The 20,120-nt window shown below is 39.7% G+C and overlaps 1 protein-coding gene across 4 annotated transcripts in view; it reads right to left on the bottom strand.

Annotated features, from left to right (window-relative positions):
- EPS15 (epidermal growth factor receptor pathway substrate 15) overlaps positions 1-20,120 on the bottom strand; it is a 178,487-nt gene that overhangs the window by 120,016 nt on the left and 38,351 nt on the right. For all 4 annotated transcript variants that reach the window (XR_011390711.1, XM_051857775.2, XM_070078537.1 and 1 more), the window contains 6 exons: positions 15,845-15,886; positions 11,444-11,533; positions 10,569-10,616; positions 6,555-6,650; positions 4,238-4,303; positions 2,075-2,200 (listed from right to left, as the gene is read on the bottom strand). Coding sequence is in view for 2 of the 4 variants with exons in the window: in XM_051857775.2 (XP_051713735.2) it covers positions 2,075-2,200; positions 4,238-4,303; positions 6,555-6,650; positions 10,569-10,616; positions 11,444-11,533; positions 15,845-15,886 (468 nt within the window). In the remaining 2 variants the exon portion in view is untranslated. The remainder of the gene's footprint in view (positions 1-2,074; positions 2,201-4,237; positions 4,304-6,554; positions 6,651-10,568; positions 10,617-11,443; positions 11,534-15,844; positions 15,887-20,120) is intronic.

The raw sequence follows: 20,120 nt of genomic DNA, 5'->3' as shown, positions 1-20,120 counted from the left end.
GGATTCTGTCCCAGTTGCCCCTCTTCCAGGCCAGCTCTCTGCTGTGGCCAGGGAAGGCAGTGGAGGATGGCCCAAGTGCTTGGGCCCTGCACCCCATGGGAGACCAGGAGAAGCACCTGGCTCCTGCCATCGGATCAGCACGGTGCGCCGGCCGCTGCGGCCATTGGAGGGTGAACCAACGGCAAAGGAAGACCTTTCTCTCTGTCTCTCTCACTGTCCACTCTGCCTGTCAAAAAAAATAAATAAATAAAAATAAATAAATAAATATTCTAAAAAAATAAATAAAAATTAGGAAACTGAGACATGGTTTTCTAATGATTTGCCCAAAATCACACAGCTAAGAAGTGGTAAAATCAGGATTTGACCATAAATTATGTTTTCTTCTTTTTCTTTAAAAATACCTATTTATTTATTTGAAAGGCAAGGTTACAGAGAAAGAGAGGGAGACAGAAAGAGATCTTCCATATACTGGTTCACTCTCCAAATGGCCACATAGGCAGGAATGGGCCAGGCTGGGCCAGCAGCCTGGAACTCCAACAGGAGCCCAAGCACTTGGGCTATCTTCCATTACTTTCCCAGGTGGCTTAGCAGGGAGCTGGATTGGAAGCAGAGCAGCCAGAACTCAAACTGGTGCTTATATGGGATGCAGGCATTGCAGGCAACAGCTTAACCTGCTGCATCACAATGCCAGTTTCCAAGTGTTATCTGTTTAAGTAGGGCATTAAAAACATGCTCAAGGTTTAAAGAGAATACATAAGGTTTGAAATATGGAGAGGCATAGAAGAAATAACTATAGAAACAGTACGAGTGGCTGGCAACAGAAAGAAGTGCAGTTAAGGTTAGTCATCATGAATTTATAATGACACCAATCTTACTAGGCTTCCTCAGTGGTCCATATGTAATCAGAGAGAAGGCAGATCAGCTTCTTGCAAAGTTGGATTTTCACCAGGCAGGAAAGATGGAAGAATAACATGGCAAAGTAGAGCTGGCATTGTGGTATAGCAAGTTAAGCCACTGCCTGTGACGCTGGCATCCCTTATGGGCACCAGTTCATGTTCCAGTTGCTCCTCTTCTGATCCAGCTCCCTGCCAATGGCCTGGGAAAAGCAGCAAAAAATGACCCAAGTGTTTGGGCCCTTGCATCCATATGGGAGACCTGGATGAAGCTCCTGGCCCAGCACTGGACTTGGTGGCCATCTGTGGAGTGAACCAGTAGATGGAAGATATCTCTCTCCCTCTCTCTCTCTGTAACTGACTTTCAAAATAAATAAATAAATCTTTAAAAAATAATAACATAGTAAAGGGAACTAACTATAATAACATGCAAATACTGATAATAAATCCAAGTTGGATGAGAAAAGTAAATTCAAAAGGGAATAGTTTAAATTTTACAAAATGAATAGAATTATGCAGAGTGAATACAAATATGTAGATAACTGCAGTGATGGTTGCACAACAATATAAATGCACTTAATACTACTGAATACACTTAAAATTGGTCTAAGATGGCAAATTTCATGTTAAGCACATTTTACCACAATTTAAAAATTGAAAAAAAAAAAAAAAGAGGGAAAATAGAAGAGCCTGACATTTAAGTCTTAGTGAAATAAAAGAATTAAAATCTTGCAAGTATCTAGGAAAGAGATTTTGAAAGACCAGAATTCAAGTTAGAGTGAAATATTTGATTTCAGAGGTGAAATTATCCCTTAGAATATTCCCATGATATGGCCACAGAGCATGTGGCAGACATAAATAATGGCTTCTAGAAATAAGGTAAGCAATTAAGAAGTCAGAATGTACAACATAAGGAAAAGGGACTCTTTATATATATATGAGTATATATATATATGAGTATATATATATAAAAAAAGAGTATATATATAAAACTAATTTCAACCATTTATATTTTATAAGGAATCACCAAATACAGAAATAAACTGGCAATGATTTCACATATTAAGTCAGAACACAGAAAATTCTGTAACAACTTCAAAATAAGATTTTTTTAATAATTACTATTAATATATATACTAAAATACAAAAAAAATCACATTTAGGATTTAACGATATCTTACTCTTCCAAGGATATCCACAGGTAACTTGGAATTGAGCAACACTGGTTTCACTTTATCACCAGACAGAAATCCGTTGACTGGGCTTAAACTATCAAAAATTGCATCATATTTGGCCTTATCTTCAGGCTACAATATTAAAAAAAAAAAATCAAAAGCTCAATAATGGTGAAAAGAATTTAACTATAAAGTCCTCAAACAACACAATACTTAACATCTGTCTGTCTGTTTATCTGAAACACAGAAAGCTAGAGAGAGAGAATTTTCATCTGCTGGTTCACTCCCCAAATGCCCAACACAGCTGAGCTGGGGCAGGTCAAAGCCAGGAGCCTGAAACCCAATCCCCAACTCCTCATGTGGGTGGCATGGACCCAATCACTTGAGCTATCACCTGCTGCCTCCCAGGATGCACATTAGCAGAAAGCTGGAAGCAGAAGCAAAGCCAAGACCCAATCTCAGACACTCTGATATGGGATGCAGGTGTCCTAAGTGGTCTTATCCACAAATGACAAATATTTACCCCAATTTTTTTAAACTTATTTAAAGAATTTTTTTGGGGGCTGAAGCTATGGTATAGTAGGTTAAATATCCGCCTGTGGCACCGGCATCCCATATGGGCACCAGTTCAAGTCCCCATTGCTCCACTTCTGATCCAGTTCCCTGCTGATGGCCTTGGGAAGCAGCAGAAGATGGCCCAACCACTTGGGCCCCTGCACCCACGTGGAAGACCTAGAAGAAGTTCCCAGCTCCTGGTTTTAGACAGGCCCAGCTCTAGCCATTGAGCCATTTAGGGAGTGGACCAGTGGATGGAAGACTTCTCTGTCTCTCCCTCTCTTTGTAACTCTACTTCTCAAGTAAATAAAATCTTTAAAAAAATTTTTTTCACTTTCACCAAAATATATGACAGTAAATAATAATTTCAAAGTTACTCTACTTAAGAGTCCAGTGTCCCCCATTCCTTTTATGGCTGGAACAGTCTTTGTTTTTCTATTGTTAGGTTAGCACCAAAAGATTTCAGAGACAGAAGAGTTTGAAGAAGCTCTAGTCTCACCTTCTCTGCTTATACAGACCCATGCCAAAGAAGTAACTTTTATTATTCTATAACTTTCTACACATACTACTGGGTATATTTCAAACTTAAAGAAATTTTAAAAATAAATGAAATTGCTGTTACAGGAAGAAATACCACAATTCCCCATTTTCCTCAAACAAAGATTTCTCCTTTTTGTCAATAACAAGATACTTCCTAAAATCTTGAAAGTTACTTGTATAACATGAAAAACTTGTTGACTATTTGTCCAGTCAATACTATTAAATTTCTACACTTTTAAAAATTAGTTAGCCTGGGGCTGGCATTGTGGCGTAGCGGGCAAAGCTGCTGCATGCAATGCCAGCATCCCATATGGGCTCCAGCTTATGTCCCAGTTACTCCACTTCTGATCCAGCTCCCTGCTGATGGCCTCGGAAAGCAGCAGAAGATGGCCCAAATATTTGGGCCCAGCCACCCATGCAGGATACCAGGATAAAACACCTGGCTTTGGCCTGGCTTACTGCTGGCCAATGGAGGCCATCTGGGGTGTGTCCCACAGATGGAAGATCTTTTTCTCTGTAAATCTTTCAAATAAATAAATCTTTTTTTTTTTAAATTATAACTTGTAAGCATACACAGACATACAAACCCAAATGGTTTTCCAACAAAACCATATATATCTGTCAAAGCTTATTTGATCTGATATATTCTAACACTACTTTAAAATTATAAACTGTAAAAACCTGGCAAGATATCTACAACCAATGCTTTTTCTCCAAATAACTTTCATTAAGATTTATTTGTTTTAGAGCCATAAAGAGAATACCTAGTTAAACTACCAAACAAGAAGTAATATCAGTGAGATAAATTAGTTGTTCATCAAGTATTTTGGTTAAAAAAGGATTATGACATCACTATTTTTTCTTTACACCATAACAGATATGAGATTAGATCAATACTAATTGTCACAAAATGACTGACGGAACTGAAAGTTTCCTCAAAGATTTCCAGTACCAGTATTTCTCCTACTATCCTTGGCATACATGAGTCTAAGGCCTATTGAAATGTATTTTGGAACTAGAAGAGGCTATATATGGGTAGGAGGCAAAACAGAATAGCTAACCGAGTTTACTTACTTTTACAGCCCATGGGAGCTCAGCTGCAGAGGTTCCACTGATTAGCAAAGGACTACTGGTATCATGCTAAAAAGTAGAGAACAGCACATGAGGAAGTGAAATCATCACTTCCCTAAGCAATGAAATAAAAGTATTTGTGGATCTAAATATATTCACACAAAATGCTTTATTTATTTATCTGAGTGCACACATGACACTATTTTACATTGGGTAGATCTTTATTGAAGTACTAATGAAACAAAATATTTTCACTGAGTTAGCCACATAAATGATGGTTGTGCACTAACTAAATCAAGTAAGTATTACACTAGGAAATCCTACAATTGAAATCAAGATAAAGATACCTTAATGAGTGAAACAACAGATGGAAGATATCTCTCTGTCCCTCCCTCCTTCTCTCTGTCATTCTTTCTTTCTTTCTTTCTTTCTTTCTTTCTTTCTTTCTTTTTTTTTTTTTTGACAGGCAGAGTTAGCCAGTGAGAGAGAGAGAGACAGAGACAGAGACAAAGGTCTTCCTTTCCGTTGGTTCACCCCTCAAATGGCCACTACGGGCAGCGCTGCGCTGATCCGAAGCCAGGAGCCAGGTGCTTCCTCCTGGTTTCCCATGCAGGTGCAGAGTCCAAGCACTTGGGCCATCCTCCACTGCCTTCCCTGGCCACAGCAGAAAGCTGGACTAGTACCCAGCGCCCCAACCAGAACTAGAACCCGGAGTGCTGGCGACGCAGGCAGAAGATTAGCCTGGTGAGCCACGGCGCTGGCCATGTCACTCTATCTTTCAAATAAATAAATAAATACATCTAAAAAGGATGGACAAATGGATTCAAGAAAAACGGGCAAAGGCTATAAATAGACATTCACAAAAAGCAATAATTGGCTAATAAGCATAAGAATCTCACTCCATAAAACCATAAGGACAAATTAAAATTATGCTTACCTTTGACACCTACCAAAATTAACAAAGATGTAAAAGCTGTACAATGGTATGTTAGCAAAAGTGTTGGAAACATATCCTCAACTAATTGGTAGGAGTGTGAACTAGAACAACCACTATGGAAGACAGGTTGACAATGTGCATGGAAATTACAAAGGTGGGACTGGCCTTGTGGCATAACAAGTAAAGCTGTTGCCTACAATGCCCACACTGGCATCTTATATGGGCACTGGTTCACATCCCAGCTGCTCCAGTTCGATCCAGCTCCCTGCTAACGGCCTGGGAAAGCAGCAGATAGCTGCCCAGGTCATTGGGCCCCTGCACCCATGTGAGAAACCAGGAATAAGCTACAGGCTCCTGGCTTTGGCCTGATCCAGCCCTGAGTAATGCAGCCACCTAGGGAGTGAACAAGCAGATGAAAAATCTCTCTGTCTCTTTGTGTGTCTCTCCCTTTCTGTAACTCTGACTTTTAAATAAAAAAATAAATCTTTTTTTAAAAAATTACAAAGGCAAATATTGAGGGGGACAGTAATTCCACTTTAGGAAATTTACACATGTAAATACACTTCTAAACACACAAAATGACATGTACACAAGGTTATTAGTCACTGTAGTATTTTTTGTGTTAAAATATTAGAAACAAGCTAAACCCTATCAATAGGAAGTTAAGTAATTATGGTAACTATAAGTAAAGCAATACCATGCAGCTATAAAAAACAAAGGGCTTTTATGTAATGATAAAGATGTTTAAAACATTATTTTTTAAATAGTATAAATCACATGTAGAGCATAATTAATGTAAATCAGGAAATAAGCATTTACATTTCTTTATATGTACGTGTAACAATATTAGAAGGATACCCAAGAAATTAAAAGCAGTAGTAGGCACTGCGAAAGAAAACCAGATAGCTATGTGATAAGAGTTAAAGGAAGGGCCGGTGCCGCGGCTCACTAGGCTAATCCTCTGCCTTGCGGCGCCGGCACACCGGGTTCTAGTCCTGGTCCGGGCTCCAGATTCTGTCCCGGTTGCCCCTCTTCCAGGCCAGCTCTCTGCTGTGGCCAGGGAGTGCAGTGGAGGATGGCCCAGGTGCTTGGGCCCTGCACCCCATGGGAGACCAGGAGAAGCACTTGGCTCCTGCCATCGGATCAGCGCGGTGCGCCGGCCGCAGCGCGCTGGCCGCGGCAGCCATTGGAGGGTGAACCAATGGCAAAAAGGAAGACCTTTCTCTCTGTCTCTCTCTTTCTCACTGTCCACTCTGCCTGTCAAAAAAAAAATAAATTAAAAAAAAAAGAGTTAAAGGAAGAATTTTTTAAATGGTAATTTTTCAAATTATGTGGTATCATTTTTAAAATTCAAATACAATTTAAATGTAAAGCATTTCTTACAAATCTTGGAGGAGGAACAGCCAGGTTCAAGCTACTCAGTGAAACCTCCAATCCATTCTGGGCACAGGCCACAAGGCGCAAAGCAACGAAGAATTCCTGAGAAATTAAAGCACAAATGTTATAAACATTTCTCTATTTATCATCTATCCATCCATTCATCTGCCTGCCTACTTACCTATGTACACTTGTAATATGAAAATATAAAACATTTTAAAATTACTCCACGGTTTTTATTTAGCAACAAATATTAATAGATTTGCTTCAAAACTGCTTGTTTTAAAATTGAGAAAAGACCTACATACAAAGATGCCCCTAGTATTATAAACAGCAAGTAGTAGTAAAAGACAGGAAAATATTTAAATTGTAATACATACCAGTAGTGGAAACTATACAGAATTAACATATCTGTTTTAAAGACTATTTAATGATGTTAAGAAATGTTTTTATCATTTAAATGAGAAAAAATTCTTTTAAAAAAAGCTCAGAAGGAAACAGTAGCTAAATGTTACTAAAGGTCTTCTTTTTTTTTTTTTTTTTTTTTTTTTTTGACAGGCAGAGTGGACAGTGAGAGAGAGAGACAGAGAGAAAGGTCTTCCTTTGCCGTTGGTTCACCCTCCAATGGCCGCCGCTGCAGCCGGCGCACCGCGCTGATCCTGGCAGGAGCCAGGAGCCAGGTGCTTTTCCTGGTCTCCCATGGGGTGCAGGGCCCAAGCACCTGGGCCATCCTCCACTGCACTCCCTGGCCATAGCAGAGAGCTGGCCTGGAAGAGGGGCAACCGGGACAGAATCCGGCGCCCCAACCGGGACTAGAACCCGGTGTGCCGGCGCCGCAAGGTGGAGGATTAGCCTATTGAGCCACGGCGCCGGCTCACTAAAGGTCTTCTAAGGATTGTGAAATCATAAATTTTAAAACTGGATCAATAATTCAAATTATTCAATCATTATTATTTCAGAATAGCTACAGAAAATAACTGAGTAGTTATCTAAAACAATTATCTAATTGTTTGAATTCAAAATACTTATAAGCCTCTCCCAGAGGTTTTTGGATTTTTGACACCTGAAATCTCCATCAAAAACTTTAATAAATAATTGCAAAGAAGCTGAAGCGAGTAGTTTTCAGCTATTTCGAGTCATGTCTGGAAATAGACATGATGACAAAAGCCTAAAAAACATTGTAATGTTTCCAATTTTTCAATATCCTTCTACGCTTGCTAATACAATCAACCCTTCACTACTGAAAACTCCCTAATTATCACTTATACTCTTCTTAAGCTATTTGCTTTATAATTCTTTGCCTTTACTCATACATTTCTTGAAGAAATGTTATTTCAAATTCTCCTTTCCTGCTGCATATAAATGCATCTATGACCAGGCCAAAAGAAATTATGTCATTGCAACTGATGTAGTTTAGCACATATACTTGATTATTTACTGTGTATGTTTGCAGGATTTTTTAAATACTTTGTATAACCTTAAAACTTTTTACAAAACACTCTTTATAAGCAAGCAAGATTGCAAGGTGAAAATAAAACCTATTTACCTAATCAAAAAAAATCATATCCCTTCTTCTCATTCACTCCACAAGCTTCTATGCAATCTGACTTCAGCTCTCAAGATCAGCTGAAGAAACCACTGCCTATGTCACAAATAACCTAACCACCTGCCTCCTGCTCATCCTCTTGGCAGCCTGGGAAAGTATGATCCTCCCTGAAGATCTCCCAGATAAACATAGATTCATAAAACTCCCTTACTTCTCGCCCAACTTTTCAAGTCTCTTTTATTAAGAGTCCACACTGCTGGTGCCGCGGCTCACTAGGCTAATCCTCTGCCTGCGGCGCCAGCACCCTGGGTTCTAGTCCTGGTTGGGGCGCCGGAGTCTGGCCCAGTTGCCCCTCTTCTCGTCCAGCTCTCTGCTGTGGCCCAGGAAGGCAGTGGAGGATGGCCCAAGTGCTTGGGCCCTGCACCCGCATAGGAGACCAGGAGGAGGCATCTGGCTCCTGGCTTCGGATCGGCGCAGCGCGCCAGCCATAATGGCCATTTGAGGGGTGAACCAACGGAGGGAAGACCTTTCTCTGTCTCTCTCTCTCTCTCTCTGTCTGACTCTGCCTGTCAAAAAAAAAAAAAAAAAAAGAGTCCACACCTCCTCTAATCTCTAAATGCTAGTATTCTAAATATTCCAACATACAGACTTTCATTTCTCACAATGTGAAATTCAATTACTCCTAAACAGTATGAATGGGCTCTGAAGTGAAATAATTCTGCACCAAATTCTAATCCTACTAACTTAAAATTGTGAAGCCATGGGCAAGTTAAATAAAATTCTTCCATGAAAGGACTGATCTCTATCTTATAATGAAAATGTTTTATGAGCAACAAAATAAAAAGTACATCATGGGAGGAAAGGGCCTAATTATTTTGGCACTTAAAAATTCAATTAAGTAGTGGTTTCTTTTCTTTCTTTCAAATGTTAATTCAAAAATCTGTGACTCCAATGCAAACTCAAAATTTAACTGTAGACTCACAAATCCAGCCACATGCATGCAACAAAGACAACTCAAATTCAACATTCAAAGTCCAGGAATAACAGTGAAGAGTGTATTATACTGTGAACACCAAAGTGAGAGACTGTATCTGTACCTGTTTCTAAAACCTGGCTCAGAGTAGGTGTTCAACAGTATTTGTTGGGGCCAGCACTGTGGGACAGCAGGTGATGCTGCCATCTGAGTGCCAGCATCCCATACCGGCACTGGTTTTTGAGTCCCAGCTAATCCATTTCTGATCCAGCTCCCTGCTAATGCACTTGGGAAAGCAGCAGAGGATGGCCCAAATGCTTGGGCCCCTGCACCCACATGGGAGACCTGGAGGAAGACCCTGACTCCTGGCTTCGGCCTGGCCCAGCCCCAGCTATTGTGGCCAATTGCAACCATTGAACTAGCAGGTTTAAGATTCTTTCTCTCTGATTCTGACTTAAAAATAAATAAAATCTTTAGGGGGATGGCACTGTGGCATAGCGGATAAAGCCACCATCTGCAGTGTTGGCATCCCAAGTGGGCACCAGTTCAAGTCCCCACTGCTCCACTTCTAATCCAGCCTCCTCTAATGTGCCTGGGAAAGCAGCAGAAGATGGCCAAAGTGCTTGGATACCTGCACCCACGTGGGATACACAGAATAAGCTTCTGGCTCCTGGCTTCAGATTAGCCCAGCTCTGGCCATTGTGGCCATTTGGGAGTGAACCAGTAGATGGAAGACCTCTCTTTCTGCCTTTCTGCAAATCTTTCAAATAAATAAATAAATCTTTAAAAATCTTAAAAAAAAAAAAAAAAAAAGTACTTGTTGACAGAGTACACCACATCTGAGCACCCAATGAATTTAGGATTCCTGTGTCTCTAATGCACCTAATCACTTGCACCCAGTGACCCCAATGGGGACTACAATCCAGCCCAGAAATCTTAATTCAGAGTCTAGACATTCTGACTCTCTCGTCTAATTTTTCCCATTCCTTTTATAACTTTGAAATCCGTCCCCAACAAGCAAAATGTCCAAGTATACCGACAGTGTTAAACACCATTGGTCATAATTATTTCCACATATTTCTGGTCTAGCATTTACTTTTGGCGTGTACAACATCTTTTAGTTTGTATATGAGAGGTGAGACCTAGACCAGAACACTCAAGTTTGATTAGACGGGAGTTTCCCTTCAAAGTACTAGGGAATATCATCTTCACATTAACTAATAAAATCCATTTTCACTTACAAATCTGTGTACCTAAGGGCAAAGGTTCTCTAAAAGAAAAACCTTAGGAGAACAATGTCACCAAACTAACACTAAACCTTAGGAAGTTTTTCTTTAATGGCTAGTGATTGGAAAGATTTTCATTATTATGACCCTTATAAAATCTTATAAAAATCTTAATTTTGGTAAAAAAATAATTTTAGCTTAAAAATATAAAAATGTGCTATGTGTTTTTAATTTCAAATCACTCAAAAAATTTCATATGAATCTCTGAATCTTACTTGTTTGTTCAGGATACCTTTGCCATCTGTGTCAGCTAAATCCCAGATCTGAAATTTAGGAGAAAAAAGTTATCAATTTACATTTAATTAAAATCCATCTTAAAGTGAAATAAAATCCCTACAATTTATAAATTCATGCTCTCTGATCCATGAATGACAGAATTGAGAGTGGAAAGAAATCTTAAAGAGTATATTTAGTGCAACTCTTCACAAAGAGTAAAAGCCCAACAAGGTAGAATGGCTTGGCTCAACACTATTCAAGGCATCAGGGAAAGAAATGAAACTCAGGTTTTAATTTTAGTCAAATGTTTTTCACTAATCCAGGTTCTAACTCTGAATTCAATGCTCTTTTTTCTAGAATATATTACCTTGATTTTAGATGCTTATTGATATTCTATGGGAAAATTGAAACAGTTAATGTTTGTGAAAAAAAAAATAGACAGTACTGTTCTTCAGGATTTTGAATATCACTATCACATCTAAGGACTGGAGGGGACTTTCCAGCTCTCCATGCTGAGTTCAAAGCTTCCCATCCCCTACTCTGTTCACCACATATTAAACAGAGACAATTACAATAAAGGAAGTAGGGACAGAGCTACACTGAGTGGGTGGCAAGGTTCCCAGACATCACCATGTCTCTTCACAATATCCAAATGGCCTATTACTTCCTCATTTTATCCTCCAAAAAGTAATTTCTTTTTAAAAACCTGAAAAATACCCGATTTTTTGAGAGAGTAAACCACCACATCACAAATTCTCTGTATTCCCTTACTAAAACTGCTTGCAAAATTCAATTCTAACTTCCAAGTTTCCTGATGGTCTCTTTCTGAATTTGCATCCAGTTCATCTATAGTACTACAGTGAACAAATACCACCTTGCCAAGTATCAAGTCTGGAAGACCTGATTTTTTCAGGAAAACAGCAGCATCAGAAGCCAACACTCTTCCAGTATTGCTGGTATCAACCTGTAAAGACAAGACATAAGTTGACTGAAACCAGAACTAAAAAATTACTGTGAATTCCCAGCCTTCCATCCCTGTCATCTGAGAATTGGCTTTTTCTAAACAAGAATCCTTTGACTAACAAGGACCAAGGAATATACAAACAGCAACATGAGCAGACTACCATCTAGACAGCACTGGCAATTTTTTTTTTACCATGCCTACTACACAAATGAGAAAACTGAAGCTCAGAGGAAGTGAAAGTAAATCACTGGAATAGTATATTAGCACCTATTTTCCGACTCCAAATATTCTATACTTGTCATTTAAGCTCCAATAAACTGAAATGCCAACAAGATGAAAAGGGCAGTATTTCCTGGATAGGTCTTTTGACAAACGGGAATAGTTGTATGTTATCTTCCTCTTTAAATCATCAACTTCTGCTTTTATAGCTACTCGTAGGAAGTACAGCACTTAAAAAAAAAAATCAAAGCACTATCAGCTCTGAAACCATCAGTGATTCCACAGTAAACTTTTAAAATATTTTAAAATATTTAAGTTCCTAAAACACAAATAAAGAAGACATCATTTTAACTGATGGGGATTTTCCTTTTAAGATAGAACAAGAGGCCGGCGCCGCAGCTGAATAGGCTAATCCTCCACCTAGCAGCGCCGGCACACCGGGTTCTAGTCCCGGTCGAGGCACCCAATTCTGTCCCGGTTGCCCCTCTTCCAGGCCAGCTCTCCCTTGTGGCCAGGGAGTGCAGTGGAGGATGGCCCAAGTGCTTGGGCCCTGCACCCCATGGGAGACCAGGAGAAGCACCTGGCTCCTGCCATCGGATCAGTGCGGTGCGCCAGCCGCAGCGCGCCAGCCGTGGTGGCCATTGGAGGGTGAACCAACAGCAAAGGAAGACCTTTCTCTCTGTCTCTCTCTCACTATCCACTCTGCCTGTCAAAAAAAAAAAAAAAAAAAAAAAAAGATAGAACAAGATCATCAAAAACAGAAAAAAAGCTACAAAAAAACTAATTTTGATAAAGATTTCCTGGAGTTCCATTTGTAAAAATGAAAAGTAAATTTCAAAAAGTCATGGGAAACTAGGTTATTTGTGAAATAGCTATTTTTCCAGTCTAAAGATTAAGCGTACTGTAAACACACATAAAGCATTCCAGACAACTCAATCCCAGCACAGAATCAAGAGAAATCTTTTCTTTCAAGTGATAGAACATGGGATAAATCAGGCACTCAGCAAAAAATAACTGCCTAGTCCTTAAAATTTGGGGCAATGGCCGGCTCCCCGGGTTCTGGTCCCGGTTGGGGCGCTGAATTCTGTTCCGGTTGCTCCTCCTCCAGTCCAGCTCTCTGCTGTGGTCCGGGAGTGCAGTGGAGGATGGCCTGGGTCCTTGGGCCCTGCACCCGCATGGGAGACCGGGGAGGAGGTGCCTGGCTCCTGGCTTCGGATCGTGCAGCAAGCCAGCCTTGGTGGCCACTTGAGGGGTGAACCAATGGAAAAGGGAGGAGCTTTCTCTCTGTCTCTCTCTCTCTAACTCTGCCTGTCAAAAAAAAAAATTGGGGGCAAAAGGAAGTGTGCAAGGGATTAGGAAACCTACTGCTAGAATTCTCCAGAACTCACTCTCTATTTACTCCCTGACCAGGGCAGAAAAATATGGCTCCTCAGCATAACCTAAATAGACAGGCACTGAAGGGAAACAGTCATCAAGCTACTAAAATATTATGTACTGTATCCCAATAAAGAATGTTACCATCTTCTACTCTTTTGGTAACCCTAATAAATTAAGCACAATCATTTACTCTGTCACCTATTGTTTCTGTTGTACTCTGATGCATCTCTTCAAGGCTCTGCCCTAAGTTACAGGGTAGAATTCATGTCTCAGAGCCTCTTGAAAAGGACTATCCCACAGCCTCTGAATTATTATCACTTCAAAAAATACACTTTTGGGTAAAGACTCTGAGTTGACATCACTGAAACAATTTTCAGACTGTACTGGCAGACTAAGTCAGGATTTCAAGGACTCTTTTTCAGACCAGAAGCAGAGGTACTTCATGGAAGCAGACTCCTGACGCAAAATCCAGCCAGACAGGAATTCATTATACAGGACTGAATGAACTGTTGAGGAAAATTTAATTAAAATGTAATTATAGTTATTTACTTGGAATACAGTTGATCATTAATTTTAATGGTTAGAGGTTTGGGTTTTTTTTTTCTATTTTTTCTCTTCTTTCTTTCTTTCTTTCTTTCTTTCTTTTTTTTTTTTTTTTTTTTTTTTCCTATTTACAACATACTCCCAATACTCCCAACAAAACTGGTCTTCTATTTGGTTTATATGGTCCCAGACTCAGACTCACAGGTAAGTGAAGCAATATCACTTACCACCAAGCTAAGAATCTTAGTAAATGTGAGAAACCTCAAGATGAGAAAAGTCATTCAAATGTACATGTAATTCAGGTTTAGATATGGCTTGGGTATATAACCCAAGGGGGTTCAAAGGTTCACATGCTTAAAGTTTGGTTCTCAGTGTAGCAGTGTTGAAGTGGTAGAACTTTTAAGAGGTGCACCTATGGAAAGTCAATAGGTCATGGGGGCATGGCCATTGAAAGTAATTAATGCTAGCTTCTCAGAGTGAGGTTTTATGAGAGCAAGCTGTTCTAACAAGAACTGGGACCTCCTGCTCTCTAGTTTCCTATTTTGCCATGTGATCTCTTTTGTTCCAACCATCAAGGTGCCATCCAATATAAGGCCCTTCAAAAGGCCAAAGTGATGGAGCAAGCTAATCTTGAACTTTATTTCTAAAAAAAATAAAAGTACAATGAATTTCTCTGGCCTTACAAACTGGTAATTGCACGTGGCTCTAGAATTCTAAGTCAAAACCAAGGAGGTCCATAATGGTTAACTACACTTTGCTGCAACTACATAGACAGGCAAGTCAATGAGACTAGCAGCTTTTTCTGTGCTCATGATCACAAGCACAAAAGACTCAGGAAAAATGACCCAATATTTGGAAACAGACAAATGAGATTGTCTATACTTTCAGATGACCTAATCTATGGTATGCAACCTAGGCTGACTTTCTACTAACAAGACTATTTTAATACTCTGTAGGGATAGAGGTTAAATTAGAGAACAATGATAGTGATGTAAGTGATTCCTGTCCATATCAATGCAAATGAATTATCTGGTGCAGAATAAAAATGTTTATAAATCACAGTGATTCTGCCAGTAATTAATGAATTGAATAAAACCTTTGACATATGTTCATTTTACTTTTGAACAAGAGTCATGGTTTTTGGGACAGGCATTTACTAGGTAAAGCCACTGGCTAACACACCAGCATTCCATATGGGTGCTGATTTGAATCCCAGCAGCACTCCACTTTTTTAAGACTTATTTATTTCTTTGAAGTGCAAAGTTGGAGAGAAAGAGGAAGAGATAGAAAGAGAGACCTTCTACTCACTGGTTCACTCCCCAAATGGCTGCAACAGCCGGAACTAGGCCAATTAGAAGCAGGGAGCCAGGAGCCTCTTTCAGGTCTCCCATGTGGATGCAGGGGCCCAAGGACTTGGGCCAACCTCTACTGCTTTCCCAGGTGCATTAGCAGGGAGCTGGAATGGAAGTGAAGGAGCCATTTCTCAAACTGGTACCCATATGGGATGGCGGCAATGCAAACAGCAACTTAACCCTCTACGCCACAGCGCTGGCCCCTGCTTCACTTCTGATCCAGCTCCCTGCTAATGTGCCTGGGAAAGAAGCAGAGGATGGCCCAATTCCTTGGACCCCTGCAGCTATGTGGGAGACCTGAAAGAAGCTCACAGCTCCTGGCTTCAGTCTAGTCCAACCCTGGTCATTGTGGCCATTTGGAGAGTGAACAAGTAGATAGAAGATCTCTATCTCTCTCCCAATCCCCCAGTCCCCCACCCTGTAACTCCACCTTTCAAGCGAACAAAACAAATCTTTAAAAAAAAAAAAAAAAAAGCATTGTTTTCACTTTGTGAAAATTTTACATTAGTAAGTATCAACAACAGCATAAAAGTAATTGATACTTGGCTTATAAATTAAATACTGATACCTGAATGACTATATCTAACGTTATATGGATTTTTTAATATAGTTATTTAAGGTAAATGAATATTTGGAGTTAATTTACTTCATTTACCTAGAAGCTTTTCAAAAGCATTTTTAAGTACTCAAAGCAGGAACTGAGGCACAAGAAGTTGAAAGCAAGACATGACAAATACATCCAGCTAGCAGATAATCTACATGCACATAATCAATAGTTGACAGTACATTTTATATTCAACCGAGGAAAACAAAAACTTACCTGTCTATAGTATTTTTCATATACAGGGTTCCCACTTGATAACTAAAATAAATAAATGAACAGAAATCACATACTACTTAGTAACTTCTATTAACATATTTGACATTCACAACAGATACTTGAGAAACTAATACGAACAGGATAAAATAGTATTGATAATAAGAAGTTTGGTTTTGTTTCTTCTTCAGTGTGAGGGTGAGAAGGAGAATGAATAAATACATCACATGAGTTACTAAGAATCAGGTAGATAAAAAATAAGAGTCAAAATTATTTTTAAGATCAGAACTCTATTCCCCCTGTAAAATTTCATCTAGAAACACAACATCCAACAAATTAGGAGTGAAATACTCTACCTAAAGTCAATTGAAAAGTCCTACAACCCAACCACTTTTCAACTGCCCAAGGTATCGTACCTATGAATATAGTTCCCAAACCACCTCAATAAAATAATGACTATAGAGATGTACAAAAAGATAATTGCTGTCATCAGATATGAATTGTTTGTAGGTAGGCAGGAGCATTCAAGTCACACCATAATTCAACAGGTTTCTTGGTCAGCTGATGAACATAGTATGTCATCTGAAAAGCAGCTTAGAGACATCATTGTCTGAAGATTCAAGTTTGCCTGTATATGAATGTGTAAGAATGTTCTAGCACCAGGAAGGTTCCAGGCAGGTAACATCAGAACAGGAACATTAATGGAGAAGATAGGGAGAGTGATTCTTCAGAGAGATAACCACACCCAAAAAGGCAAGCAATTAACAGAAATCTCAGCTGTGTCTGAAAAGAGCCAGGAGTATTGAATGGGAGGTTAAGTTTATGAAGATTTATAAAAGAGAGCATATGAATGGCCTCATCTACCAAGGTAAAAGTAACAACAATGAGGATGGAAAGGGGATAGATTGATGAATTATTAATTTAGTATTAGTTCTCAGTATTGATTATTTGTAAGTGAAGTGAGGAAGGAGAAGTAGAATACAGGGAGCTGCTTAGGAAATAATTCTAATTGTCCAGTAGAAGATCTGAACACTTGCTATGGCAGAAAGGAAGGGCATGGTTTGAAGAAACGCTTATAAGATAGATTTGGCAAGACTTACTAAATGGGAGATAGGGAAAAGGAGCAGTTACCATCACACATTCGGATTCATGACTACAACATGCCTGCATGTGCATGTATCCTATTGTTCCTGTTTCTCTGGAGAAATTCACCTAGTCTTAGAGAGGCTACTTATCTCTGCTTTTAAATGGCAGTGTCAGAATTCAAACTCAGGTCTGTCCCCCTCAAGCCCCAAGCTCCCTCCCAAATGCCCTGGTTTGCCCAGGACAGTCTTGATTTACAATCTGTTCATCCCCATACAGTTTACTATGTGCCTTAGATTTCTCACTTTTTTTTTTTTTTTTTTTTTTTTTTTGACAGGCAGAGTGGACAGTGAGAGCGAGAGACAGAGAGAAAGGTCGTCCTTTGCGGTTGGTTCACCCTCCAATGGCACACTGCGGCCGGCGCACCCTGCTGATCCGATGGCAGGAGCCAGGTACTTATCCTGGTCTCCCATGGGGTGCAGGGCCCAAGCACTTGGGCCATCCTCCACTGCACTCCCGGGCCACAGCAGAGAGCTGGCCTGGAAGAGGGGCAACCAGGACAGAATCCGGCGCCCCGACCGGGACTAGAACCCGGTGTGCCGGCGCCACAAGGCGGAGGATTAGCCTAGTGAGCCGCGGCGCCAGCCTAGATTTCTCATTTTTAAAAATGAATTACTACTAATTTTTATTTTAAATGTTATAACAGGGGCCAGTGTTGTGGCATGGTGGGTTAAGCTATCACGATGCAGCATCCCATATCAGAGCAACAGTTTGAGCTGTGAATGCTCCTCTGCTAATGCACCTGGGAAAGCAGTGGATAATGGCCAAAATGCTTGGGTCCCTGTCCACCCATGTGAGAGACCAGGATGGATGTGGTGGCCATAGGAGAGTAAACTAGAAGATGAAAATCTCTTTCTTGACATTCTGCCTTTCAAATAAAATAAATAAATCTTTAAATACATACAAAAATATGTATTAAACTTTAGTCTAAATATTAAAATAAGTATTTAAATTTACATATATGTTAAGCCAGGATGGATTTAGTATAACTCTACTATATATACCTAGCTTCTAGCCCAGGTATCAGTTCATTGTGCTTTAACCACTTGAACAAGTGATAAAACCTGAAAAAGATCTAGTAATAATTCTATAATTTTTCTTGATTCTTTTTTTTAAATAAACCTTTTTTTTTAATTTGACAGGTAGAGTTACAGTCAGTAAGAGAGAGACAGAGAGAAAGGTCTTTCTTCCATTGGTTCACCCCCCAAATGGCCTCTACAGCCGGCGCTGCACCCATCTGAAGCCAAGAGTCAGGTGCTTCTTCCTGGTCTCCCACGCAGGTGCAGGGGGCCAAGCACCTGGGCCATCCTCCACTGCCCTCCCAGGCCACAGCAGAGAGCTGGACTGGAAGAGGAGCAACTGGTACTAGAACTGGCGCCCATATGGGATGCCGGCGCCACAGGCAGAGGATTAATCAAGTCAGCCACGGCACTGGCCCCTTGCTTCTTACATATGAAACACAGTTAACATTTTCCTTTTTTATTTATTTATTTATTTATTTATTTGAAAACAGAGTTACAGAGACAGAGAAGGAGACAGAGAAATCTTTCATCTTCTGGTTTACTCCCCAAATGGTCACAATGGCCAGGGCTGGGCCAGGCTGAAGCCAGGAGCCAGGAGCTTCATCCTGGTCTCCCATGTGGGTGCAGGGACCCAAGGACTTGGGCCATCCTCCACTGCTTTCCCAGATGCACTAGCCGGGAGCTGGATTAGAAATGGAGCTGCAGGGACTCGAATCGTTGCCCATACGGGATGTGGGCTCCAAAGGCCATGGCTTAACCTGCTATACCACAGTGCCGGCCTCAACATCTTCCTTTTTAGTTCAATCTGCAAAAGATTCATTGAAAAGTATCCTCAAACACAAAAATGTATTGGCAGATAACCCTTTGTGGTCTTGTGAGATGTGAGAAGTATTTGACACTAGTACTCCTAGCTGGTGATTTAGTGGGCCAGTCGGTAAACTGCTATGTACAGGGACCTATAAGACACACCTGACCACTAATCAGCTATGTTAGTGGGAAAGCACTGGTTAGGTGCAAATGATGTACATATAAGAAGTCAAAAATCTGAAAATTCTTGGGTAGTTTTTCCATTTATTACATGATCATGTACAACTGCTTACTTATTTTGTTGTTTGGCAATCATTTTTCATTATTCAATAAAACTTTTCAGGACAAAATGAACTAAAAAGAAGAAACTGTATACCTAATATAAAACTAAGCAATAAATTTTCATTTCTCCAAAGGGTAGGCAGGTAATTTGCATAAAACCTTTAAGACTATTTTCTATGTGTCACTGGTGCTCTAGTGATACCACTATTACTAAGTTAGCTACAACTGTCAAAATTTTCAAATGTTTTCATATATTCACAATTACATCGTTCGGAAAAGTATCAATGACACATTCCCAGAGGCAGATTTGGCTAAAAAAAAAAACTGATAAAAATAGGGTCACTTTAAAAAATACTATTCTGTTTTTAATATTAAATTAAAGTCGCTGTAATTTTTTAATTTTGCTCTAATATACAACAAAATGTTTTAGAAAATTTTATTTTTGCAAACAGAATCTGAATGGAAATATTTATCTACCAATGCAGTAGAAACCATTTTACTGATCAAAAAGAGAAACATCTCAAAATCATATAGAAATATTTATAGTACGCCTTTTATTCTCAAAAACATGTCTGAATGAAAATTATACAGATATCTACTTACAAAAGTGCAAGTACTCTGTTAGAAAAAGGAAATAATGTTCCCTCAATAATAAAGAGAATTTGTTGCATTTAGTACCTAGAAAAAAAGCTCATACATAGTGAGAAATCCCAACTATTACTTATTAATCACATTACAGATCTATTGGTTACGACATAAACACATGGTTTAAGAAGGCACTAGTTCACTACAGTGTTCTAAAGTACACTGTGTGCCAACTACTAGACTAATGTGATACCGCTAAGTGAGAATGGAAAAAGCCATCCAAACTGCCAGGTCATCCATCAAGCATGACCCACGTGTTTACTGAGGTGTGCTTCAGTAAAACTGGCTTTTGCTGCTGTTGCCAGAACATAAACACTGTCACATTTTAGATTTAAAAATCAGACACAATGAATATATGGGGGTAAAAAGGTGCAGCTAAA

This window comes from Oryctolagus cuniculus, chromosome 7 (assembly GCF_964237555.1).
Source record: "Oryctolagus cuniculus chromosome 7, mOryCun1.1, whole genome shotgun sequence".
Classification (NCBI taxonomy): domain Eukaryota; kingdom Metazoa; phylum Chordata; class Mammalia; order Lagomorpha; family Leporidae; genus Oryctolagus; species Oryctolagus cuniculus.
The sequence above is the reverse complement of the archived record's forward strand: the minus strand, read 5'-3'. Positions and strand labels throughout refer to the sequence as shown.